The 25,164-nt window shown below is 51.1% G+C and overlaps 1 protein-coding gene across 3 annotated transcripts in view; it reads right to left on the bottom strand.

The window, feature by feature from the left end:
- The window catches only part of LOC111942194 (axonemal central pair apparatus protein HYDIN-like), a 71,030-nt gene that overhangs the window by 7,957 nt on the left and 37,909 nt on the right, over nucleotides 1-25,164 (bottom strand). For 2 of the 3 annotated variants that reach the window (XM_086848117.1, XM_086848115.1), the window contains 31 exons: nucleotides 23,286-23,463; nucleotides 22,525-22,760; nucleotides 21,685-21,818; nucleotides 20,597-20,733; nucleotides 19,825-19,946; nucleotides 19,548-19,739; nucleotides 18,708-18,860; nucleotides 16,145-16,384; nucleotides 15,706-15,910; nucleotides 15,069-15,230; nucleotides 14,588-14,761; nucleotides 13,380-13,474; nucleotides 12,800-12,928; nucleotides 12,293-12,497; nucleotides 11,693-11,834; nucleotides 9,702-10,431; nucleotides 9,073-9,216; nucleotides 8,446-8,633; nucleotides 8,089-8,271; nucleotides 7,730-7,849; nucleotides 6,362-6,521; nucleotides 6,084-6,256; nucleotides 5,730-5,928; nucleotides 4,949-5,048; nucleotides 4,289-4,388; nucleotides 3,641-3,809; nucleotides 3,138-3,376; nucleotides 2,746-2,815; nucleotides 1,920-2,124; nucleotides 1,356-1,588; nucleotides 624-772 (listed from right to left, as the gene is read on the bottom strand). In XM_086848117.1, coding sequence (XP_086704243.1) covers nucleotides 624-772; nucleotides 1,356-1,588; nucleotides 1,920-2,124; nucleotides 2,746-2,815; nucleotides 3,138-3,376; nucleotides 3,641-3,809; nucleotides 4,289-4,388; nucleotides 4,949-5,048; nucleotides 5,730-5,928; nucleotides 6,084-6,256; nucleotides 6,362-6,521; nucleotides 7,730-7,849; nucleotides 8,089-8,271; nucleotides 8,446-8,633; nucleotides 9,073-9,216; nucleotides 9,702-10,431; nucleotides 11,693-11,834; nucleotides 12,293-12,497; nucleotides 12,800-12,928; nucleotides 13,380-13,474; nucleotides 14,588-14,761; nucleotides 15,069-15,230; nucleotides 15,706-15,910; nucleotides 16,145-16,384; nucleotides 18,708-18,860; nucleotides 19,548-19,739; nucleotides 19,825-19,946; nucleotides 20,597-20,733; nucleotides 21,685-21,818; nucleotides 22,525-22,760; nucleotides 23,286-23,463 — 5,666 coding nt within the window. The remainder of the gene's footprint in view (nucleotides 1-623; nucleotides 773-1,355; nucleotides 1,589-1,919; nucleotides 2,125-2,745; nucleotides 2,816-3,137; nucleotides 3,377-3,640; nucleotides 3,810-4,288; nucleotides 4,389-4,948; nucleotides 5,049-5,729; nucleotides 5,929-6,083; nucleotides 6,257-6,361; nucleotides 6,522-7,729; nucleotides 7,850-8,088; nucleotides 8,272-8,445; nucleotides 8,634-9,072; nucleotides 9,217-9,701; nucleotides 10,432-11,692; nucleotides 11,835-12,292; nucleotides 12,498-12,799; nucleotides 12,929-13,379; nucleotides 13,475-14,587; nucleotides 14,762-15,068; nucleotides 15,231-15,705; nucleotides 15,911-16,144; nucleotides 16,385-18,707; nucleotides 18,861-19,547; nucleotides 19,740-19,824; nucleotides 19,947-20,596; nucleotides 20,734-21,684; nucleotides 21,819-22,524; nucleotides 22,761-23,285; nucleotides 23,464-25,164) is intronic. The other variant, XM_086848116.1, reaches the window with a different exon arrangement.

A 25,164-nucleotide genomic window follows, 5' to 3' on the forward strand; every position in this document is an offset into this window, starting at 1 on the left:
CAGTGAGATGAGACACAGGCAACAAGCAAAAGCACAGCAGGAAAGCAGCACAAAAGCAAGAAGGCAAAAATAAATCATCGTCACCATCAGTAAAGATAATTTCCAAGAACAGTATAAAAGCAATTGCTTATTAGCAATTAGACTTCTCTTGCTCCAATTCAGCCACTAAAGGGTTGAGGAAGGGCAGGTCAAAGCCCCTGTACACAGGTCCCAGGGCAGAGGAACTGGGCTCCTCTTTCCTGCCAGCTCCAATCACTCACATAAATAGCTTCATGAATACCAGGGAATCACAGAGGATCACTTACTGTTACAGAAACAAAGAAGAAATTGTGACTGCTGACTTGCTAGCACAGAAACTGCTTCATCTAAGCCTTTGTCCTTGGAAACACCAGTTCAGCTGTAGCACATCTCAGTAACTTCCAGTTGGCTACCTAATATTCCCTGTCTTTACAGTTCCTCATACAGGCTAAACCATCAGCCTCATTTTTCTGCCCTAACAGTTACTGTCTCCCAGATCCTCTCATGCCAAGTACTCTGCCTAAGGCTACTGAAAGTATTAGTGCTGACAGGAGCTCTGTGCCTTCCCAGTGAGGCCTCCCCCAATATTTCACAGGCTCAGTTACCTTTTTGGGATGACAAGGCAAGCCCTGAAAGTGCAGTTGTAGGTCTGCTCATCTGGTGGGGTGAAGGTCACCGTAGCAACGGCATAGGATGAACCAGGAACAGTCATCTTGACTGGATCCAACTTGAAAACATCGGTAGGACTTTTTTCCTTGGGGGAAACCAGAGAGCAGTGTCAGGAGAAAACACCTTTCAACACGACACAGCTTTATTCATAAATGCATTACTGAGAACAGCCCCAGACAGTGTGTCTTCCTTCCTGCCTCCCTGGGCAGACTCCCTCCTTCCCAAGGAATGCTGACCTTGTGCTACTAAAGCATTGTGTGTTTTGAGCACTGGCAGCTGCCCCAGCAAATAAGGGAGGCGGGCACTGCATGGAAAACCCTGCAAATAACCTAGAACTGGCCTTCAAAGAGAAGGAAAAGCCAGGGAGCCTGAGGAAATGCTCTGCTTTGAGCCTTGGCATGTCAGTTCACAACAGCCCCTCTCTGAGTGTGCTTCCAAGAGAGGTTCAGAAGGATTCACTTCTCCCACCAAAGACCCAGAGGTGTGAGCCAAAACCTTGCCCAAGACATGAGAATTGAACACAACTGTTCCCTGGCTCTGCTGCTCTGCCCTGAAGTTTGACCTACACTGAGCTAGTCTGGGCCACAGGAAGCAATGCATCTGGAGAACAAAACAGGCTCTCCCATGGCCCTTAGAGGACAACCATCACCTTGGCCTCCTGTTCTTACCTGTCCAGGCTGGGGTTTGATGGAGAGGACCACGTCACATGGCAGACCAGTTGCATTGTAGATATTGAAATGAGCTTCACCCTCTTGCCCAACCAGAACCTTGCTGAAGATGAATTTGTTCTCATCTCTGACGAAGAGGCCCACACCGTTCACTGAGAGCAGCTTGCGGTTGAGGTTGATGCTGCTGCAGATTGGGTACTCCTCGAAGATCAACAAGACATCCTCAACAAATGCTGTGGACAGACCAGAGGGATGAGCATGGAGAAGTCTCCCTGATGAATTTCTCTGGGCCCTGCTGGCCTCTCAGAAGGCTTGGTAAACTCTTTGTGCCCAGGCGACTGTTAAAGGCAGCCTTGGATGGAGGAGTTGGCTATGAGGATGGAGCTCAGTCAGCCTCAGTCCCTCTCAGCCTGGGAGGGATGAGTCCACTGACTTGAAGAGGGCTGGAACCTCTGAGGGTTTCGAGGTGGGACACCAGGGCTAACATGCCTCCCTATCCATGCAGCAAGTTGAGGTGCTGATCAGCAGCAGGTCTGGCCAAGGGAACCTGTGGACAGTACGTACCTGGCAGGCAGGACTCGGCAGTCAGAGTAAAGGGAATGCCCAGGGGATTCTCCTTGCGGTCTCTGCCCACGATGTCTATGTAGAGCTGCTCCTCACAAGTCCCCTCCTGCCCTGCGAGGCACTCCACTGTGATCCTCTGCTGGCCCCACGGAGCGATGGAGCCGGAGCAAGGGGACACCGTGAACATGCCAAGATTGAGGTGACCCTGCAGAAAAAGTTCCAGGAGAGGCTGACGGCTAACAGCTGTGCCTTGAGCACCCCAGCAAAGAGTTATGTCCTGCCTTGGCCTCCAGCTGGGCCCAAGCAGCCAGTCCCAGGGCAGGGAAAGATGACTCCATGGCCCAAAGGCAGCCCCAGGCTGAGACCAACAAGCCAAGAGGAGCTGCAACCAGTCCCAAGTGGCAGAGAGAAAGGAGATTGAGTGTAAAGAATGAAGATGGGTAGCTGTGATCCTCAGCCTCCAGAGGTAACACAGGAGAGCAGAAGTAGCTGTGAGAAGTGATGGGAGAGGTAGGGGACTGGGAAGAAGAAAAAGCAATGTTGTCTGAGCTCTGTGGACTGGGAGTTCAGGGGGGGATGTTTTTGCTTCTGTGGTGTTCACAGATCTATGCTGGCCAGCAGCTATCACACACCTGCTCCCCTCTGTTGACCCCACAACTGCAGGTCAGAGCCAGAGTACAGGACTGTCAGTGGGACTGAGCAGATCCTGGACTCCATCCTGCAGACCACGTCCCACCCTATGGAGATGAGCCCCCAGCCTGGGCACAGCAGCATCTTCTCACATCCCCTGCAGCAGCAGCACTGTTGGGGAGCAGGAGTCACCCACCTGTGTCAAACTTGATTTCCTTCCTGCTGAGCGCTTTGTAGCCGATGGAGCAGATTCCCCTGGCTTTGAACTGAGAGGAGAAAGCAGAGGTATCTGTCATGCTGAGCTCCCCTGCCTTTCTCTGAGGCCAAAGCTGGCCTTCCTCCTCACAGAGGAAAGCCTTCCTGCTCCAGAGGGTTCCCAGAGAGCAGCCTGCAGCACCCATTGCTGGACAGAGCAGCTCTGTCACCAGATTCCTACTACACATGGGGATACTAAGGAGTGTTTTTGCTCCCTCTCCCCAAGGCATGGATGCAAATGGGCGACAGCCCAGGTCTCCTGGCTGCCTGCCACATACCAGCCGTGGGGTGGTGCCTCCTCAGACAGGAAGGGTGGTGCAGGGCTTCTCGTACCTTTTGCCTTCCAATGAAGATGCATCCTCAGGTGCTTGTTGGATGCGGAATTTGAAGCTGAGCATGCCTTTGTTCTCCAGCACAACAATCTGGGTCTTCTTGCTGCCCTTCAGCAGGGCACCGAAATTGATGGGTGAGGCAGGCTCAATACTGAACTTGCTGTACACAGCTTTTGCCGACACCTTCACTGGGATGTTGGCAACAGTCTGGCCTCCTTCCCCTGAGATGGCATCTGTCACCTGTGTCCACAGGAAGGGGTGGTAAACAAAGAGGCCAGCCTCTACCCCAGTTCCCAGCCTCCACCCCAGGCCTCCATCAGTTCACCCATCCCTGTTTAAACACCTCCTCCAGAGTCAGATTCTCAGCTCCACTTAGGAAGCCTCCCAAATGGTTTTGAAAGACTTTGTGTATGTAGGAGAGAGGATTCTCCTTCCATTAGACACCTATCCTGTTTATGCTCCCAAAACACTGTGTGGTAACACAGCCTGGCCCAGGCAGCTCACCTGGCAGTACAGGATGGGGTTGTTCTTGAGGAGGATTTCCCTTGTGGGGTGGAAGAACATCTCAATATTCACACCAGGCTGGGAGGCGATCAGCTTGCCCGACTGAGGCTTGACAGTGAAGTGGGATGCCAAGTCTCGCATCCTGGGACCTGCACCCTTCAGTATGAATCTGGGGAGAAAGGGAAGGAATGGAGATCTCTGCAGTTAAAAGTAGAGGTGCCACCAGCACAGCCAGGACTTTGCATAGGACCATAAAAAAAGAAAAGGGAGAGTGCAGGTCTGCTCAGGGAATCCTGGATCTTGACAGAGAGTGCAGACAATCACAAGGTTACTGCAAGAAACCTTGACACCAAAACTTTTCATTCACTCTTTTACAGAGTCTCAGAAGGAGAAAGGAGGTGACCATCAAAGAAAGGTTATGAATTTCAGTGGCTGAAATTTCTGGAGCTCTCCTTTAGGTTCCTGCTGAGCTCTGGAGAACTGCTGGTTTGTGACTGCATTCTCTGGTAAAATAGTGGAGATTAGAGAGCCCAGGTTTTGTATTTACCATGAGGTAGCCAGCATGGAAACAGGTTCTAGCCATTGACAGAGGGAGAATGCAGGCCTGGGAACCTGAGGAAATGCTCACCACCAGGCAGCTGGACTCACCTGTACTCAATGTTGTATATCCCTTTGTTCTTTAGAGTCAGGACTTTCTTCACATTATCCAGGACATTAATGGTTCCAAATTCCAAGCCTCCATCTGGACCTGCAGAAAACCCGCAGAGCAATGTCAGACATGGTATTTGTGAGCTGCTGCAGAATACACCAGGTCCCAAGCTACATGGAGGTCCTGGCACAAAACCCTTTTCAGCAAGTTTCTGTTCTTGGAAGTGTTTTCCAGCTACTTGTCTGCCCTTTCTCTTCTTACTCAAAATATCTGCACGCTTAGTAGCTAAGGAGCTCGGCTTCCATTTCCTTGCTTCCAGCACAAATCCAATTGCTTTGTATGCTGTGCTGAGAGTGTGGCAGTTACCAAATGCCTGTTCATGTTACTGTTGTTTCAAAGCCCCCAAAACCAACCTGCACATGAAGCTGCACACTTCAAAGTTCAGAGGGGACAGACTTAAGGCTGCTTTATTTCACACAGCTTGCAGGCTACGTGCTTTATGTATCCATGCTATTCTTGCATCCCATCCCGTCCCGTCCCGTCCCGTCCCGTCCCGTCCCGTCCCGTCCCGTTCCATCTAATCCTACGTGCTTTGGTCTCCCACCTCCCAAGGTAATGCAGTGCACCTGCACTGCTTTGTTTGGGAGACATCCACTGACCTTCAGGTAGGTCCATGCTCAGGAAAACATCATAGACCTCTGCAGAGATTATGATGTTTTCAGCCTGAACAATCCCCAGGATGTTTTCTGTATCTGAAACCTGAGGCAGCAAGAAACAAACACTGTTCAGATTATTCTTTTGGTAGACAGCCTCTAAGTCCTTATCTCTGTTGGCTGCTTCCCCTATGGCCTCCCCAGCTTCAAAAGTGTTGGTGGACACCCAAACTTTGCTAACCTGTTCATCTCATGGGCTGCCCCAGTGGGATTCTGCTGCAGTAAAAAACCCCATCAGCCCAACTCAGCACTGCTACAGCAGGGAAAGCATCCTTGAGAGGCACAGGGATGTAAGAACAACCACAGGAAATGTGAGGTGTCTCAGAGCAGGTGGCATTGACAACCCTCTCCAATCACCTAGCACCCTCTCTGAAATGCAGCCCCTAAGCCATGGGGAACAAAATCCCAGGGGGAGAGCGTTGCATTATGCAAGAGGTTCAGACAAAGCCCAAGAGGAATGCAGAGATCACGCTGCAGTCTGTACAACCAAGCAACCTTCGACCATTCACAGGGACAAGGTGGTTGTGCTACAGGCTCAGGGTGCAGTGTGTGGTTATCTGGGGGGATGTGGATGCACTGCACGTTCTGGCAAACGCTGTGTAGAGGCTGAAGTTGGGGTCACAGCACCCTCGTGTCTGTCAGGAGCAGCTCTTCCTGACTCTGTCCCTAAGAGCACGTGGCTGCCCCCTGTGCCCTGCTCTGCCAGGCAGGGCACCGTCCCTCTCACCTCTAGTCGGAGGGTCTTCTCAATGTTGCCAATCTGCTGGGCCTCGAAATCCACTGTCACTTCCATCTCTGAGCCAGGATCAATGGTGCCGTTATCTTGGGACAAGGAGAAGTCCTCAACAAGGTCATCCAGCCCACTGAGCTGCCAGGCCATGGGCAGTAGGGTGTTGTTTTTCAGGACCAAGGTCCTGCTGTCAGTCCTGCAGAGACAGGAGGCACTTGGCATCAGCTGCTGGCTGGTCACTCCAGCCTCGCCACTGAATGCAACCTGGAGCAGCTCCATCCGAGCCCTGGAAAGCAGAGTCAAATGTTTTGTCTTTGTCACAAGTCTTGGAGTGTGTGTGGGATGACTGACCTGTGCAGAAGCAGCTTGTCAAAAGACAGCTCCAGGGGGCTGACCTCCAGCTGCACGTGCACCCCATGGCAGCACACGCTGAAGACCACTGGCTCTGGGTTCTTGTCAATGCAGCAGATGAGTTTGTCTTCCAGGAAGCCAGGGGAAGTGGGGTATGCCCAAATGGTCAGCTCCTGGACCCAGCCCCATGGAAAGAAATAGAAAGAGCTCTGTGTGTGAGCAGGAGCAGCAGCTCCTGGGCACTTCTACGGTGCCTGCTCTACCTGCCCTTCTCCTACCTGCTTCTCCTTTGGTTTCAGGGTCATGCTGGGAGGGTCCAGAAGGAATGTCTCTGCTTTCTCATCATCCTCAAAGAAGAACTGGACCTCTACGTCCATGGGGGAGTTGTTGAGGATGGTTATATTCTCCAAGTTGGCAGGACAGTTCTGGGCCTTGTACCTGTCCACAAAAGGGGAAAAGGCTGCAGAGGAGACTGTTGCCTTTGCCACGCATCAAGGAAAGCACCGTGTGCACCCGAGGAAGCGGTGCTGGAAGACCCTGTTCTAACAAACATGTGAGGGAAGTGGATCCCAGCCAGGGGCATGGGCATGTGCTCATCCTTGCCTGACTTTGATGCCTTCCCCTGTACTTGGTGCCTCCACCCCAGAAGCCTGATGATGCTCAGGCCACTTCATGAGGTTTTGATACAACATAAATTCAAAGGTGCCTAGAAAATACCAGTACACCAGGCAGATGGGCTCTTTCCCCTTCTTTCTTGGGGTGCCTTCCCTGCAGGGTATAAAGAAAGGCTTTTGGAAGAAGAGTTTAGCTAATCGCTTTCATAAAAAGCCATGAAACTTCTTTGAATTTCATGGGTTAGCTCAAAGTCTGAGAAAGAAATATAAAGCATCAATTCCCAAGAGGAATGCAGGAAGATAACAAATGGCCCTTCTCTCAGGTGTGGAAATTACTTTGGAGTGAAAGGGTTAAAGAGGCAAACAGAAATCCCAGACCATCCATCAACTTGGCTAAAGATTGTCTGTTTTTTAAACTATTTTGATTTCATTCCTTTGGGTTGTCAAAATAGCCCCAGCACTCCAGAGCTCCCATGAAGACAAGAACTTAATATTATTTTTAAAAAGTGACAGTAAAAGTAGAAATACACAATAGCTTCAATGACAATGTGTTCAGGAAGACTTTATCCAGCAGTGATGATGCAATGTCATTACAGGAAATGTAATTCCTGCTGTACGTTCCCCCTGACACCTATTGGCAGGTCAATAATAAAATCTTATTAATAATTACAGATTAATGAAAGGTTTACAAAACCATCTACAGAATAATTGCTCAAACAGGCTACCTGCAGCGGTCAAGGCACTTCAAAAAACACCATAAACGTTATTTTCTAAGGGGTGAAGCTGAGATGTGAAGTCACCTTGGACTGGCAACAGCATGTGGCTCTGGCCACCAAGGCAGCCACTAGGCAGGCAGAGCAGCTCCTCCAAGGCTCATTTGCCTCTTATCTGCTCAAGTTCACAGATCTGTGTGTTCCTTCAAACCCATGTGTGTGCCAGGACTCTGCTGGGGACTGCCCTGGACTGTGCCACCAGCACAGCATGTCTCCAAGCGTGTCCAGAAAAGTACAAAGGCCAGCAGGGAGCACCTACCACTCTCTTGATTTCCCACACAGCAGCGGTCCAAAGTGGAATTGCTTGGTGCTCTCAACATACTCCTTGAAGATGATTTCACCCTCCTCCATGGTCTCTCTCCACTGTGGAAACACCAGCCTGGGCAGAGAAAGTGGGGAAGGAGGAGCTATGAGATGCTCCAAGTAGACAATGCAATCAGAAAGCCATAACCCATCCTGGTGGCTCAGGTACCATCTGCCTTCCCCAGCTCCCAGCACAGAAAGAGATGCTGGGTGACATCAGGCAGCACCATGTGCCCAGGCCAGAATGCCCAAGGAGCAGCCCTGGCTGTGAGCTCGGGGGCAGCAGTGTGGGAGGCTGCCAGGGGCCAGCCTTACCGTGGGTTCTGGCTGATGCTGGGGTACAGGCCGGTGCCACTGCAGGGCAGCTCGTACTGCCGCTTTGTCCCCACCAGTTCAAACCTCAGCGTCTGCTCAAACTTCCCCGGCTTTTTGGTGGAGAAGTGGACCCTCAGTTCCACCTCACCGAGGGCAGGCACTATCCAGCGGTACCGTTTCAGCCTGGCAATTAAAAAGGAGGCTTCAGACATTGCTGAGGAGCAAATGAAACAAGGAGGGTGCACTGGCCATCCCATGGAGGAACTGGCACAGGGTCCCTGCGGAGCTGGGGATGATGGACCTTGTTTGGCAAGAGGACCAAGAAGCAGAGGCATCACCTCCTCCCATGCAGCTCACCTGAGGAATTCTGTGGGGATTGAGGCACTTTTCAGCGCACTTTTCAATCTTGCTGTGGAGGAATCCCGGGGACTTTCTGTTCTCTCTGTAGAGACCTGGTTCTTCTTTGTAGACTTGTCACTGCTGGCTGCTTTACCCTTCTTTGGCTGGCCCTCAGCAGAACTGCCCTTCTCATCTGGGGCCTCGGCCTAAGGGGAGAGAGAAAGGGGAGGGAGAGGTGAGCCCTGAGACATCACCTTCCTGGAAAGCAAAATGGGGGTTTGTTCACGACTGGAAGAGAGAATAAATAAATGAGTCCACCTCCCATGAACTTGGTCTTCCTTATTGGTGTTTGTTTTACCTAGGACAACCCTTCTCACTCAGGATCCTCTCCTCAAAGGAAGTTGATTTTTAAATCACTTTTTAAAGTGATTTTTTTCCCTCTTGTCTTACAGAACTGCTCTGTCCAAAGCAGAGCTGTCCATATTGTCACATCCCTGACAGAAAGGAGACCTGCAGACACGGGGCCCCATCACATCTTCATTACCTCTCCACAATGATCCTTTTCCATCCAACCTGTCCCCCATGCCCCCATCTAGCCTGGTCCCTGCCCTGGCACCTTCAGTGCCAGCACCCTGCAGTACCCACCAGATTGTCTTCTGGTGCAGCAATGGTGAAGGGCTTCACAAGCTCTGCAGAGCCCAGCCGCTCCTCTGGGTAGTCGACTATGGAGAGGACAGCAGCAGGGGGAAGGCGAGGCCCTTTGGGATGCAGTCCCAAATATTTCAGCATCTAAAACAGAAGAGAAAATCCTGTTTATACTTCTGTCACCTTCATCCTCACAACTCCTTTAGAGACACTGAGCTTTAGGCAATGGGGTTTTTGATTTATATGAAGTACAAGTGCTTTGTTATGCCCAGTGGAGTGAGCAGCCTGAAAAGCAGAGGCAAGAGCTACAAGCGGTACTGGGAGAGTACTCCTGAGTGACTCAGCTGAAGAAAACAATGACCATGAGCTGCCCTGTCCTGGGACTGTTCATAACAATCTCCAGGCTGGGAGACTCTGAACAGATGGGATACTTGTACACAGAGCTCTCCCACTTTCTGCCCATCTGAGGGATGGTGATAACCTCCCCATCCACACAGATGCTACAGAGTCACTGTGGAACATCATCAAGGGCCTGGACCATCAAGGCTCTGTGCCATTTTCACCTGGGAGGACACAAAGGGTCCAAAGTCACAGCAAGCTCAAGATCTGAGCCTTGCAGGGGTTTTTACCTGGTCTTCTGTTGGCAGCCTCCCTTTCCTCAGGATCTCCCTAATCATGGCCTTTGGATTTGTGACCTGGATGTCCAGGCATGGCACCCCGACATGCTTGTCTCTGACTGCCTCTTCTGTAACTTTGCTTGGTGTCTCCAGATGAGATGACTGAAGACTCCTTTGGTCTCCCTGTTTTTGTTCAGGCTTCTTCTCCATCTTGTCCTGAGGCTTACTGCTCTTCTGACCTTTGATTTCAGATGAAGGCTGGGACTTGTTTCCCTTTTGAATCACAGGTAACTGCACAGTACCCTGAACCCTGTTCCAGTAGGAGAAAACCTGCATAACATTCTGCTGTGATGACTCATAGATCTCAAACCTCTGGATCAAGTTCTTCTCCATCTCAGCTGGGTCCGCTGGGATTTTGGTTTCCCCCTGCTCTGGGGCTTTGGTTTCTCCCTTCTCTGGAGCTTTGTCTTCCTTCTCAGGGGTTTTGCTTTCCCCCTTCTTTGGGGCTTTGGTTTCTGCCTTCTCTGGGGCTTTAGTTTCTCCCTCCTCTGGGATTTTGGTTTTCCCCTTCTCTGGTTTTGCAGGCTGCTTCCCCATGGAGACACCCTTCTTTTCCTTCTTCCGTTTCTCTTCCTCTTTCAGCCTCTCTTCCTCCCTCTGCCGCTCTTCTTCCTTCCGCCTCTCTTCCTCCTCTAAGGCTTTTGCCTCCTCCTCAAGCTTTTTAGCCAGCTGCTTCCGCTCCCTTTGGTAAACAAAACAGAAAACATCAGTGAGAGTCACCACCAGAAACCTGGGCTCACTAGTCCTGGCTGGCCATGCACCTTAATCCTTGACCATGAGGCCAGGCAGAACCACGAGACCATTTCTGTGAATTTTCCTCTACCCACAGAGGTTGGGGACATCCAAGTGAGGAGAATTGTAGAAGGGGACCTCCAGGAGCAGCCAAACCTAAGCCTTGCCATCATAAGGTCTCAACTGTGCAGCCTCCCTCTTAAGGCACACCCAGACACCTCCACTGCTAAAGGCTGATCCCCCCAGCTGAGCACTGATGCCTGGAAACGCCCTTCCTCTCTTGATTTTCCAGTTTAAACCAGATCACATAAGCAGCTAACATCTGTTGATGCCTCCTACAATTCTCACTCAGCTCATTCAGCCCCCTTCTCCCTGGGCATAGCCTGCTCCTTAATGCGAATAATCCAATCAGTCAGAAAGCAAAGGCTGCAGGAACTCGTCTCCTGCAAGACAGGCTCTTGTCAGCCACATTTCCTGCTGGAACCAAGACAGACTAGTGCTCTCTGCCATGGAAGCAATTTGAAGCAGCCTTGTCCATCTCCTCCCCGTGAAACCAACTTCAGCCTGGGCTGAAAGAAGTCCTGATACACAGGCTTACTTTAAGCAGCCTCCCCTCCCAGCTCCACACTTTTCCTGTGTGTCCTGAGCTGGGCTGCCTTGCTGAGCAGAGCTTCTCCTGTGCTTGCCTACTGCTGCAGCTGAAGGGGAGCCTAAAGGACATGGGATTTTATGGGTGGTGTCCCACCATAAGGAGAACCCTGGCAGATCAGCATTGCATTCATCTGTGGCAGGACCAGGACCCAACTCAAGGGTTTGTCTGTGGCCCACACCTGCCCACACCACAATCCCACTGTTTTGGTGAAGAAGGGAGATGATGAAGAAGGTGCAAATCAACATCATGGACTTAAAGACACTTCTACAGGCAGTGCCAAGGCAAGCCCAGAGCCCAGCTCCCTGCAGGCAGCATCTAAGCCAGGAGGGCTCACCACTAGAATAGAGAAGATGTTCTGTCTCAACAGAAGATGGTCCCTCCTCTCTTGGAAGCCAGGGAGCTAAGAGTGGCCATCTCTGTGTTGCTTTTGGCCTTTGCTATCAAACACCTCGGAGTTCAGGGTCCTTGGAGCAAGGAAACCCTCCAGAGACACTACCTACCTACTACCTACACTACAGAGACACTACCCTGAGCAGTAACCCATGGAAGGCTTACTCACCTCTCCCTCCGCATACGATTGTGTTTCAGGATCATTTTATCCACTAGTGCTTTCTTCTTCTTAGGGAGAGCATCATATTCATCCTCATCCATTTTCAAGATATGTTCTATCTTCCTCTGAAAAGCTTTTTCCCGCCGCAGTTCTTTAGCACAAACCAGAGGAGAAACCATGAGTGACTGCAAGCAGAGCTGGGTGCTCTGGGTCAGCTGCAAGGATTCACAGCTTTTCCCAACTCAGCCTATCATACCAGGAGATGTTGAGGAGCTCATATCCCTGCTCCAAAATTCAGACAATCCCCCAAACTATGGCCAGGCAGTGAGTTCCTGTGCTTTGCCTGGCTTAATTGCACCAAGGCTGGGGACAGTCGTTTGTCACTGAACTACAGCAGCTTGCACTTGTGCCCAGGCTTTAATGTTACAGATTAGGATGAGTCGTAAAACTTCTGATCTCCTGCAACTCTTAAGATGAGTGCTGATTCCACTGAGCCAGAAGGTGGAAAGATTAATAGAAACATTTCTTACAAGCTCTGCTGGAAACCCAGATACACAGAGATAAGGCTGAGGGCTTGAGAGAGATTTGAGAGGAACGGAGGTATCTCACCTTCCTCCTCTCTTTTAGCTTCCTCCCTCTTTCTTTTAGCTTCTTCCTGGGCTTTGCAAGAAGCATAATCATGATGCAGGTTCACCATGAAGATATGACGACGATTCTTGACAGCTTTGAGTACACAGAGCAGGGAAGATTCCAGGCTGCTTGTGAAGAGGCTCTCCAAGCCATCAAAAACCACTCCCTTGTAGCAGTCATTACTCTGCAAATAAAGGGAAGAGTAAGTCAGTCGTTGCACGCAGGGGGCTCGCAGCTGGACAGTAAACCCAGATGTCACAAGGCACCAGCTGCCCTTGTTCCAAGTGCATTAGCTAAGAGCAGCTTGGATCTGTCCTTAGGCTCTGCCAACAACGGGCATCTGCAGTTTCCCCCAGGGTTCCCTGCACACAGTCCAGGATCCTCCAGCAGCAGGTACAGACCACCTCCTCCTCCTCCTCTCCGAGTTGTACCTCAGTGCCTGTCTCTCTGGAGCAGGAATGTCTCCTTTCCCCCCACCCCACACACCTTCAGTCTCTCACAGAGGATGTCCACCAGCAGGTCCTCAGGCAGCACACAGCTCAAGCAGTTCAGCTCTTCGCCATGACTGCTGATGATGTTCAGCTGCTGCGGCGCAGGAGCAGTGGAAACTGTGAACTGTAATGTGGACCATTGTAAGGAAAATAAACCACGGTGGAAAGCCCCAAACAACTCCCACTGCTGGGCTTGGAGCTGGGGTTCCTCACCAATGGAGACCAGAACAGCCCTGCAGTGCAGGGGCTCCAGGGGATGGTCCTGGAGAGCCCATCCCTTGGCCAGCTGAGACCCAAACTTGCAAGCCCCTAGTGCAGCCTCCCAGCACTTTGCTCACTGCGTGCAGTCACACTAGCCAGGAACACACTTTGCCAGCAAACCACTGAGAAACAGTGGAGTTTTCTGCCAGAGCACATTCCCAGCCCCAGTCATGCCCAGCCTGCCAGCTGGGCTTGACACCATGGACCCACATACCAGGCCCTGGCTGGGATAGAGCCTCCACTGTAAGCAGCCCCTGCCCATCTCAAGGACAATGCAAAGGTCCCAGGCATGAACCAGGACAAATCATGTTTACCTCAAGTTTGCTGGCTGGAGTGCTCTTGCTTTTGGCATTCTTCTTGTTGACTTTTTCCCCAGAGGCTTGTTTATTCTTGGTCTGAGACTTTTTATCTGCACAGGGGACAGATGGTTTAAGGGGTCTTTGAAAAGCCAGTAGGCACCTTTTCACCACAATGGGCACAACCTTGAGCCCTGGAAGGAACATGGCACTTTTTCCCCAGTCTTCTGGGCACTGGCAGCACTGCTCCCCAGAAGCAGCTCCTTCCCTGCTTCTCTTACCAGCATGGTAAAACATGCCATCCCATACCTGATTTTAAAGCCAGCACTACGTCCCTCCTAACAACGGTGCCTGCCAGTGACACTGATTGTACAGCAGTTCCCGTATGGATCAAGCCAAAGATTCGTTCTCCAGAGCCATTGTTTCCATACCCTGCACCCATCCTGCATTCTCATGTGGAGACCTGCAGCCCTGCCCCACTTGTATCATCCGTCTCCACAGAAGCTAAATCCACCCTGTGGGAAAACCCCAGCTGGGACCCAGAGTCTTCTTCCTTCCACCAGCTCCCAACCCAGCCAGGTTCAAAACTCAGCAGCGCCGAACTTCCCCCTGCACCGAGCCAGGCCTGGCCTCACCCTGCAGGGCTCAGGGTACCAACTGCCCAGTAAATTTCATACAAGTCTCCAGTCTCACATGAAGAACATCCCAACGTGCATGAGCTGTGTAACCTGACAGTGGGCATAGGCAAATCTCTGGAGAAAAGAGCTCATCTCTAGCATGTCTCTCATTGGAAATTCCTCTGGGAGGCTGTCCTTCCTTTCCTCTCGTTTGTAAGGTTACACTCATAGTTAGTCCTCTTGTGCTTATTGAGCCACTTGGAAGGCTTTTTCCTTGTTCAAGTGGGCAGCAGCTCTGCCTGATGCCCATGAGGAGCAAGCTTGATTCAGCTTTGAGGAAATATAAAGTATTTGGGAAAGAGGCAGGTGTGCTTCACCACCCCTAGAAAAAGGAACATGTGCCAAGAATGGCAGCAAAGGGGGCTATAAAAAACCCCTGACTGAGCTGTTAAAAATGATTTTTTGTTTTTTCAGACAAGCCAGAGATGCACTTTACCCATGTTCCCTAAGAGACCCAAGGACTGAAAAACTGCCACTCTGAGTAAGCAGAAGTGGACAGTCATGGTGGGTTTCCCAAGCACTGGCTCTGGGTCCAGCATTTCTGCTTACCAGGACTACCTTTGTCTTCGCCTTTCGGCTCCATGGCAGCCTTGGTGCAAAGCTCCCGGGCACAGCGCCCTGCTTGGCTGCGATGGTTGGCGATGGCCTCTTTCACCACGGCGTCAATGGACAAGCAGGCAGCATCGTAATAGTGACACAGGGCTGCTGCTACCTCTGTCTTTCCTGAGAGAGAGAGGAGGGCTGCTGGGTGACACTTGCACAGGAGGCATTACAGGGACAGGCCCTGGAAAAATCTCCAACAAGATTTCAGAGTTAAAAGGACAGTGGGAAAGCAAGTGTCCCTCCAAGGGAGGCCATGAGGAAGGCAGCTGGAGCGTGGTTACAAGCTCTGAATTCTAGAGCCAACAGGATCATCTCCACCCCCTGTTCAGCTGTGCTGAGAGTGCTCTGCCTTAAGTACCATGGTCCACCAGGATGTGTTTCTCCTGCTTGCCCCTCTCCCTGCAGCCCAGGACTGCAGCTCACGTACCTGCCCGGGGTGACCCATGGACAATGACAACAATCCCTTTGCGCTGCTGTGCTTTACGCCTCTCTGAAGACGGGTCAATGCCCAGGTGGCGCATGACAGCCCGAGAGATAGGATCCTCAGTCACTTTCTCCATGGGCTCAGGACAGGATGTGAGAGCTTCTGCTGCAGTGCAAAACCAGGGGGAAAAGTCAGCCTTCTGCCTGCCTTTGATCCTCACCATCCTTCCCATCTCCTCAGATCCCAGGAAAGGAGACTTAGTGAAAGCAACATGAGCTTGTTTTTTTGTTGCTAGGAAGGTGCAAATATAAAAGAGCCAGTGATATTAGACCTGGTCCTACTGGCTGAAGAACTCATCCAATCCTAGTCTTAGTGGCTAAGGGACACAAGGGAATAGCCTGATTATTTCCCCAGTCTAGGGCAGACAGATAGAAGTTGCTTTGGCTACTCTCACGGTTGGTAGACAATGCCACAGCCCTTCACCAAGAGTTCCCCCACCAAGCTGGGGAACAGACAGCTGCTAAAAGCATGGGCTTTCCCTGGAGAACAAGGTGACAGCAAGTCCAGGGTGGAAGGGCTGGACTCCCTGCTGTGACCACGGTCAAAACAGACACCACTAAATCCTCACTGTTTTTCTGACCTGGTGCTGCCTCGCTCATAGACTTGGCCTCACCCTCAGCCGTGGCCTCCACCTCTGCCATAGCCTTGAGCTCTTCCTGTTGAGCCTTCAGACTCTTCTGTGCTTCATAGTCCTCCAGCACCTCTGGGGGCAGCATCCCACCCGCGGCACGTGGAGGCATTAAAAAGGTATTTTGGTACTCAGACCCGACTGCCATCCGCAGGATCTGTGTGTGTAGGGAAGAGAAACCACATGCAAGATTCCTTTTCTCACCTTTCATCACACACACTCAAACAACCCCGTTTTCTGTCTCCTCCCTTCCTCCCAACCTGCCACAGCATGTCAGCAGAGATGGCTTTGCCCTGGAGATTGCCTCCATCTCCCTGGCACAAGCTTGGGAATGCTGGAGTGCTGTGAAGCTTGGGCAGCATGTACACGGGGACCAGACCTGCCTTCTCACCTTCTCCTCCTCAAGGTACTGCTCATCAAAATCCAGGGAGTAAAACTCAATGGGGAAGTTGCATGGGTTCTTCACCACCACTGTGGCCTCCACCCCATCGCTGTCCACCAGCACCCATCCCATCTTTAGTGCTGGGGGACTGAACTCCAACCGTGGCTCCAACCCTTGTCCTGAGAGGTGCAGCTTTAAGTGATTCCTGCTCCCACAAATGTTAAGCTTCAGCTCATTCTGGTAAGACCTCTGAAAAGACAAAAGTGCAGAGAACTCATCCATGAAGTCCCAGGTGACAGGACCCGAAATACCATGCTTGCCCCAAGGTCAGGGTGTTATCAGTCCCTCCAAGGTGAACAGAAACCAGATATTTACTTATGCAAGGGACTATGGCATCTGTGTCTGGGTGTGAGTAACTGGGATGAGTCCTGGTGTGCACTGTAACTGGGTACTGGGTATCAGATGGATGTACAGTGGAGTGCCAGGCATTTTCACCCAGTCATGCAGGAGTGCAGTGGTCAAGAGAAGGGCCCTTGGGGTTACAGTGTCCACACCCAGTCCTGGCACTGCTGCATCAGGCAAACGCCAGTTCCAGGAGAGAGGCAAATGAGCTCTCGCTGGCCAGAAATAAGGGTCACCTTCTCTGCTTAGTGTTTGGCTCTGATCAAAGCCAGACACAAGATGGTTACATCTCTTGAGCAATTAAAATGTTCCTGGGACTGTCTGTGGGCACAGAAGCACTTGTGTCCATACTGGTACACACTGTCACTTTCCAAGACTCAGCGGCCACAGGCAAAGTACTTTTGGGAATGCTCCATCTTTTAAGTTGAATCCCCAGCTGCATGGGAATGTGAAGGCAGGCCAGAGCCCAGGGACTGACTGCTGGCAGCACACCACTACAGGTGACTGTCCTGCCATGCTCAGGAAGGTGTCTGGTGGCTGTTTTGCCAGTCAGTTGTGCAGCAGGATGGGCCTAGAGCGGCCATTCCAGGATTATCCTCTGCGAGTGTGCAGCTGCTCTGCACCAAGTGTCGCAGCTGCAAACAGGGCCAGGCAAGGGGGAGGCTGAGGGGAGCTGGGCACATCCCTCCCCTGTGCCGAGAGGCAGCCACAGAGCCCTGATGCTCTCTGTGCAAGCTCCCTGGGTGTAGACGCGATTTCTGAACCGGACAGAATTTCAAGCTCTCAGGAGCTGATTGTTCCCAAGGGAAAGTCTTGGGAATCTTTCCTCACTTACAGACTGTTTGTGTAAGTAAGAGTCTGCTTTTCTGAAACAAGACACAGATGTTCTGAGTGTTTTCTCTCTTGTCCCACCAATGGGAGGAGAAAGGTGTTGTTCCGTCTAACAATTAAGGTGACCTGATCGAAACAGCTTATACAAGAGTTAACAAAACCCAGAAATAAAAGCTTCTTCACTTCATGAAAGCTGGCTGCTGTATGTGTGATTTGTCAGAACCCTTCGCTATACTTCGTGTCCTCTAGCGATACCTGAGGGCATTTCAGAGCACTTCTCCTGGGAGTGCTCTGTGGGGTGAACAGAGCCGCACGGGGCTTGCAGAAAGCCCCCTGTGAAGGCAGAGCTCGTATCACACTCTCTGCAGCAGGCCCTCATTTCCAGAGAGCCCTGACAGGCCTCCTGGGCCGAGACAGCCCTGACAGGCCTCCTGGGCTGGGATAGCCCTGACAGGCCTCCTGGGCTGAGACAGACCTGACAGGCCTCCTGGGCTGGGATAGCCCTGACAGGCCTCCTGGGCTGGGATAGCCCTGACAGGCCTCCTGGGCCGGGATAGCCCTGACAGGCCTCCTGGGCCGGGATAGCCCTGACAGGCCTCCTGGGCCGGGATAGCCCTGACAGGCTTCCTGGGCCGGGATAGCCCTGACAGGCTTCCTGGGCTGGGATAGCCCTGACAGGCCTCCTGGGCTGACAGCTGACACTGTGCCGGATTTTCCCCCGCCAGCTCCCGGCACCAAGCCCAGAGCAGGCTGTCCCTGGAAAGCAGGGCAGCTTAGGGCTGATGCTCTACGGCACAGGCTGTCCAGCCTCGAGGGCAGGAGTAAGGACAAGGGACAGGTCTTCCATGTGCCTTCCAGAAAGGATTTATTCTCTTGAAGGTTCCAGGGACAAAAGACAAAAGATACAGGGCTACAGCAACTCGTATAGGGGAGAAGAGCAAGGGGAGTGCACAAATAATAACCCAATAGGGAAGACTTAGGGGAGGAGCACAAGGCTGGTTTATGCATTATTACATAATACATAAACCAGTGGGGAACACAAGGGGAGGAGAGGGGGGCACATGGCCCAATGGGACTCGGAGAATAGGGGAATTCCAAACAGGGCGGTCCAGGCAGGGGAGTGGCACAAGGGAGGATTGACAACTTAATGGGAGGGGGAACAGGGAACATTCAGGAACAAGGGGCAGGCATCAGGGTGGATTGGCAACTGGGGTAGGCGGGCACAGCTGGGACTAAACTATTAACAATAGGAGAGGGGGTACAACTTAACAATAAAGAATGTAATTGAATCATACATAATGAACAACAATGCACAGCAACAGACAGCTGCCAATCTCACCTCCTCCTTGGGTGTAAACTGGATTTTCAAGTTCTGCCATTTTCCTGCATCAAGGGTTCCTTTGGATGGTGTCACTTCAAAGGGACAGGGCTCATCCTCCAGCGCCTGCTGCTCCTGACGTTGCTCTGGTGTCATGTATTTGAGTTGATTGCTCTGGATACAGAAACCAATGGTGTGAGGTCTCCTCAGTTTGAGGACAGAGCCTCAGAGATATCAGTACATATACATATACATATACATATACATATACATATACATATACATACACATACACATACACATACACATACACATACACATACACATACACATACACATACACATACACATGTACACGTACACATACACATATATGTATACGTACACATACAAATAAACATATACATACACATACACATGTACACGTACACGTACAATATCAGATAGATAGATAGATAGATAGATAGACAGATAGATAGATAGATAGATAGATAGATAGATAGATAGATAGATAGATAGATATAGATAGATAGATAGATAGACAGATAGATAGATAGATAGATAGATATAGCCAAACCAAGTGTGGCCCCCATAGCCTAGAGCTGGAGGGAAAAACCTGTAAACAGGGCAGGCAGAGGGAACTTCTGTCCTCAGAGGAGGAGGAATGGGTGAAGATGGCAGAAAAGCAAACAGCAGCTAATAGAACAGGTCCAGGAAAACCAGCCTTGATCTAGACCCTCAGAAGATTCCTCAAACACGCCGTAGACCCAAGTGCTTGGGCAGCCACAGGAGCAGAAAAGGTAAGAGATACAAGGAAAACTCAACCAAGAAGTTACGTGTTCAATGTTGCCTGTGCTTTACCTTCATAACAGGCTTGATGTCAGTAATGAACCATTTGCAGGGCACTTGGAACCAATTGTAGAGCCGGACTGTCTCAACCTGGCACTGCCCAACGAGGATATCGGAGAACTGCAGTGTGTTCTTGGAGAGGTCGAGTGACAGTTCCAACACAGTGGCACGGAGGCGGATGTGAAACATGGGGCCCTTTGTTACCTGTAGAAGGACAGAATTCAGCAGAGGGTGCAGGTGACATCTGCTGCTGTGCCCAGCCTGCTGCTTGCCCCAAGAGCTGTGGTACCTTTATGGGCAGCAGCACATCCACATCACCCTGCGGTTGCTGGGCACTTTCAAAGCACACTTCAAATGGTAGGGTGTGTCTGTAGGGCAGGCTCTTCATCTTGGCCCTGTCCACTCTGAAACCTTGAACAGATGAAAACAAAGCAGCTGAGATACACAAGAAACATAAGAAATGTGTCATAAGCATGTTAAGGCCTTACAGGTGTCCTGGCTGAGAGGTCTGGGAAAAACCCCATGCTGTGCTGTGACCTGGACAAAAAACTTAAAGAATGCACCTGAACACCCCTTGGACATAGTGAGACACTGTGTGATGGATGTGCAGCCTTGCCTCAAGGCCTCTTTTGGGAGTCTCTTTTGATCCACCAGAGGATCTCACAGGCTGTTTCCTCAATGAAGGCTGAATACAAGTGCTGTGACAGTGTGAATTCCAAACAAAGCACTTCCAAAACACAGCTTTCCAAAACAAAACACTTGTTGCAAAACAAGCTCACAGAGTGCCCAAAGAAACTCGATGCTTGTGGGAGCCAAGGGCAGAAGATGGTGAGAGGTGACCAGGGTGATGAGCCCATCTGGCCCGTGCACTGGAGTGTCAGGGCAGTTGTAGGCAGGCCAGGCCCCTGGGCATGGCTGGACTGGAGAATTCTGCCTCTGAAGCTCCCAGCAAGGGGACTGAGAAGAAAAAGCTCAAAAACCTCTGCAAGCTCAGTGGTTTAAGCTAGTTTGTCTGAGACATCTCCTTCATGCCCACAGGAAGTGTCTCCAGCACTGCTTACCTGTGTCCTGCAGGACAGATACATCGACCTGGAAGGACACTGGGATCTGCCCAGGGTTGGTGATCTGCAGAGTGCGTCTCTCAGTGAAACCCTTCAGGACAGTGCCCATGTCCAGGACATACTCGGGCAGCTCAACTCTGCAAGGAGGAGTAAGGACAGTCCTTAAACCACAGCCTGCCTACATGTCCACCTGGACAGAGGAAACAAAGTGGCTATTTCTTTATTCACTTTATTTAAAAACTCAGCTCAAGTCTATGAAACCTGAGGCCTGACCACCTGGCAATGACTTTGGGAAGTCACAGGGAGTGCAGGTCCTAGGTTTTATCAGCTACCAATGGTACATGGAAATAAAAGTAGTTTAAAATGGACACTGGTCACAGTTTCTCTGCTATGAAAAGCCAGTAGAGGTGAGTCCACTGGGCCTCCACTGGTCTCAGTGCAACTACTTAGCCTGGTGTACAGCCTGAGCCTGAAATTGTTTTGGGGCCTAGGAATAAGATTTGCCTGTACAGGAAATCTTCACTGCTCTGCAACCAGATCACATGATCTGTTCTGCAGAGCATCTTCTTCCTCAACTGAAGCCTCCTGTGCTTGTGCTGCATCATGATGGTGCAAAGGGAGGGACCAAGTTACCGAGATAAGCCCTGCCACCCCACCAGGATTCAAGTCATCTGATCTAGGGTTTTAAAGGGTTTGCTGACATGTGCAGTTCCCTTCCCCTTTTGTTTAGTGTGCTCTGTTAGTTGGAACCAAGACATCAGCTGGGAGCTGTCTCTTTCAGAGCTAGTCATCAGGGACAGAATTTATGCTGTCTGGAAGGGCTTGAAGGTCTGCAGTGGATCTCCCCAGCTCTAGGGACAGAACCCCACACCTGGGGGGAGCTGAGCAGTCCAAAGCTCAGCGTGGTGCTGGGGAAGGGAGGGCACTCAGCTGCTGACACATAGTGTGTCACAGCCACCGGGACAAGAGCCTTTGTGAATTCTAGGCTATTCCCAGCTCTGCAGACATGAGGAGCTCTCAGAAGAGGAGGACATTGCTGGGTGTTTCTGACGGGGCACCTGGAGATGGGGATGGGAGTCCCTACTCACTCAACAAGGCTCTGGCGCAGCTGCTTGTCAGGGAACTTGGTCTTCGGGGAATGGGATTTGAGATTTTTCTGCAGATCCAGAGCAGCCTTCTCTATCAGCATGCTCACCATCTTCATCTGCAGCTGAGGCTTTGACTGAGGAAATGGAAGACAGTGCCTGGTTAGCAAAGGTTCTTCCCAGGGCCCAGCATGCACCTGAAAGAGGATCTCACCCTACTCTTATTAGGAGGGGATGTGGGGTCCTCCTGTCTGGGCTGCTCAGTGTCTGTGACACTCCCTGCTCCCTTAGCCAGCACCTCATCTCCAGCATCTTTGCCTGCCCAACCACTGCTGGCAAAATTTCCTTGATCTGGCCAGGCAGGCAGACAAGCCAGGAACCTTCCAGAGCTCCAGATACTTGCCTGCCCCCAGCCAGGACCAAGGCAGCTTGGACAAAAGCTGTCTTGAAAGGGAACCGGGACCAAGCTGGTGTCTTAGAGATGAGCACAGCCAGCACAGTCCTAGGGCGCAGTCAGGCAGCTGCTGTTCAGGTCTGTAAATCTGGCAGGGCTTGGCTTGGGACTAACAAATTCCCCAGCAATAACCTGCATCTCCTTCAAAGCACCATCAACCCTTGAGCATGGCCTTCAGGATCTCTCCCTGAGGTAGCCAGGAAACTACCCCAGAAGAGACCATGACCAGAATGGCAGCCCTAGGGACAATGCTGAGGTGACACATGGTTCTAAGTGGGCAGGGAGGTCCCAAGTGCCATTAGGGCACTGGGAAGCTGCTGTGGGCTGCAAGGGGCTCAGGTGACATGGAGAAGGTGGCATGTGCCAAATGGGGCTGCATCTGCTCTTACTACAATGCCAGAGTCAGGCACACAGGGATTCAGGTTTCCAGTCTTCGGATTTTGAGTCGTTGGAGTCTGAGCTGCCGGGGTCTGAATATTTGTGATCTGAGTCATCAAGGTCTGAGAGTTCAAGGTCTCAGTCTTCGGGCTCTGATTCTTCTTCCCAACAACTGATTTATTGCTCTCACTATCTTGTTTCATGTGTTTTACAAGCTGTTGCAGTGGCTTCTCATATTTTTCATCGCCTGAAGGAAGAAAATATCCACAAAGAGAAGTGTGAGCAAAGTGCCATTTAAGCTGGGATGTCCCTGCCTCCCAACAGTGGCTTCTTCCAGAAAGAAATTCCTTAAGCCATCTAAGGAAAGTGGATGCTGCTGCTCCTCTCTGAATCCTCATGTTTGCTCCCACCCATCGTCCTCCCCACAGAGGAGAGTCTCATCCCCTACAATGTCATGCAAGTCCAACCCTGCCAGAAGCCCTGCCAGAAGCCCTGCCAGCCTCTCTTACAACTTTCCCAAGCCTTTCAGTCCAGCCATCATCCTTCAGGACCCTGCCAGATGTGCTGGCAAGCTCTGCAGGATGGTTCCTGGGACAAAGGCCACATGGGATCCTCTGCTCAAGACTCACAAAGCAGCTAGATGGCTTGAGTTGGTCTGGGAGTCCTGCAGCCCTCCAGGCTTGGGTGCAGGTGGGCATGAGCTGCCCTATGGGCATTTGGTAGGGAACAAAACCAGAGGGGCCCTTCCTGGCAGCAGACAGGCAGTGCCCACCTTTGATGTTCCAGGGCAGGTTGACACTGATCATGGGAAAGGACGCTTCTCCTTTCAGACAGATCTTTTCCGGCTCCAGGTCACCCACTTTAAGTTGGTAAATCCTGCTGAAGGCTCCTGGTAATCCTGGCATGTAAGAGAATTTCAGCACTTGCTTCTCACCAGGTGCAATGGAGCCCTGCAGGAATGGGAGAAGAGGAAGGGAACGCATCATTGTTTGATGGCTCAGGGGACAGACAGGCTGAGAGGACAGGTTCTCTATCTAGAAGAAACCATCAGACCACAGCACCTTCGCGATAAATATTACAGTGTTGGCAGTCGCAATTGTTAGAGTAAATACTAGGTGTTTTATAATGTTGACTTTTGTAAAAGAAGCTTTGCTAAAGTTCAGAGTTCTTTTAATTGTGAATGTTGTGTTGTGATACCAATGTTGCTGAAGAGTTGTTGTAATATTAACATTTAATCAATGAAAGAATGGAAAGCTTTTCAATTTTGAAAAGTAACAAATGACCACCACTAGGACAACTGCACATACTCCAAAAAGACAGGACAGAGGAGGAACTATTAAAATGTTTGAATTCGTATAACTGTTTATAAATTTGTATTAGGCTGATGCCATACCCAGGGCATATAAGGGGTGTTTCTGTGTTGACTGATGTGCCTCTGGCTGTGGCTAAGTACCCAAGCCAGGCACCCACCACTGTTACTTTTGCTTTATTGACTTTGTCCCCTACTGTCTCCCATTAAATTTTCTTTAAATTTTAAGTGAGGAGTGGGCTTTGTTTCTCACACCTTCTACCTTCCTTGTGCCCAAAAGGTCAAGCCTCTGACCCTGGGGTGCAGTGTGTCCTCCCAAGGGCTCATACAACTGCAGCCCCAGCACAGCCTGATGCGAGCACAGCTCTGCTGCTGCTGGGGTTTGCCTTCTGCCAGCAAGGGTCCATCTCAACAAAAAAGCTCTTTTGCTGTCACTATGGAAGAGAAATCCCCACACTCAGCAGCTCCTCACATTCCTTGTAGGAGACAGGCATTAAGAAATGGAAAAGCCAGTCGTCTTCCTCTTCCCTCTGCAAGGAGGGACAAAGGCAGGAGTGCTGCTTCGGCTCAAAGACATCCAGGCAGGACTGAGAAGCCTGGACAGTGGTGGGATGGTGCTAATTTTTATCCTTGCTCTTCCAGCCCTGCTGTGCCCTGGCCCCCTCACTGCCCCACAAAGCCACTGCCCAGCAACAAAGCTGGAGGAAGCAGGGACCAGCAAGCCCACATAAGGGATATGTATGTAAGTGGTGCTTAGCGCTGGCAGCAGGGAGGCAGGGCCAAGGAGTATGACCTGTGTGATCACATAGTCTGGGTAAGGTGACCCCCAGAAACACTCCAGTGCCAGCACAGCCCGAGAGCTCAGTCATCAAGGTCCCTAGAGTGACTGTGAGGAACCAATTAAACTGTAATTTATGTCTCAACATATGTTACAAACACATTTTCTGACATGGGATGAAAAATTACTACAGCAGCTGTAGACTTGCTGGGAGCCTTAACACATTCCACGTGTAAAGGAAGTTTCTAGGAAAAAATGCAGGCAGGCTCTGACTCTGGGGGAAGCAGCCTCCCCCTTGGAGGTGCGCAGACCCCAAAACCCAGGACAATTTTGCCCGTCTGACCAACAGTCTTCCTAAAAGGGCTGAGTTATGGGAGGAATCTTAGCATAGAAAAGCAGTTAACACTGCCAGTTTTTCCCAGCCGTTTTTGGTTTTTTGGTGGGCTGGGAGCACCTGAAGGGTCTGGTACTTCTTCTCTGTCTGTCTGTGCTGCTGTCGCCACTTCTCTGCTTGCCTCAGCAACCTGGTGCTGCTCCGCTGTTTGCCCGAGGGAGCAGCAGCTG

The sequence above is a fragment of the Cyanistes caeruleus genome, chromosome 12 (genome assembly GCF_971803275.1).
Source record: "Cyanistes caeruleus chromosome 12, bCyaCae1.hap1.1, whole genome shotgun sequence".
Taxonomy (NCBI): Eukaryota; Metazoa; Chordata; class Aves; order Passeriformes; family Paridae; genus Cyanistes; species Cyanistes caeruleus.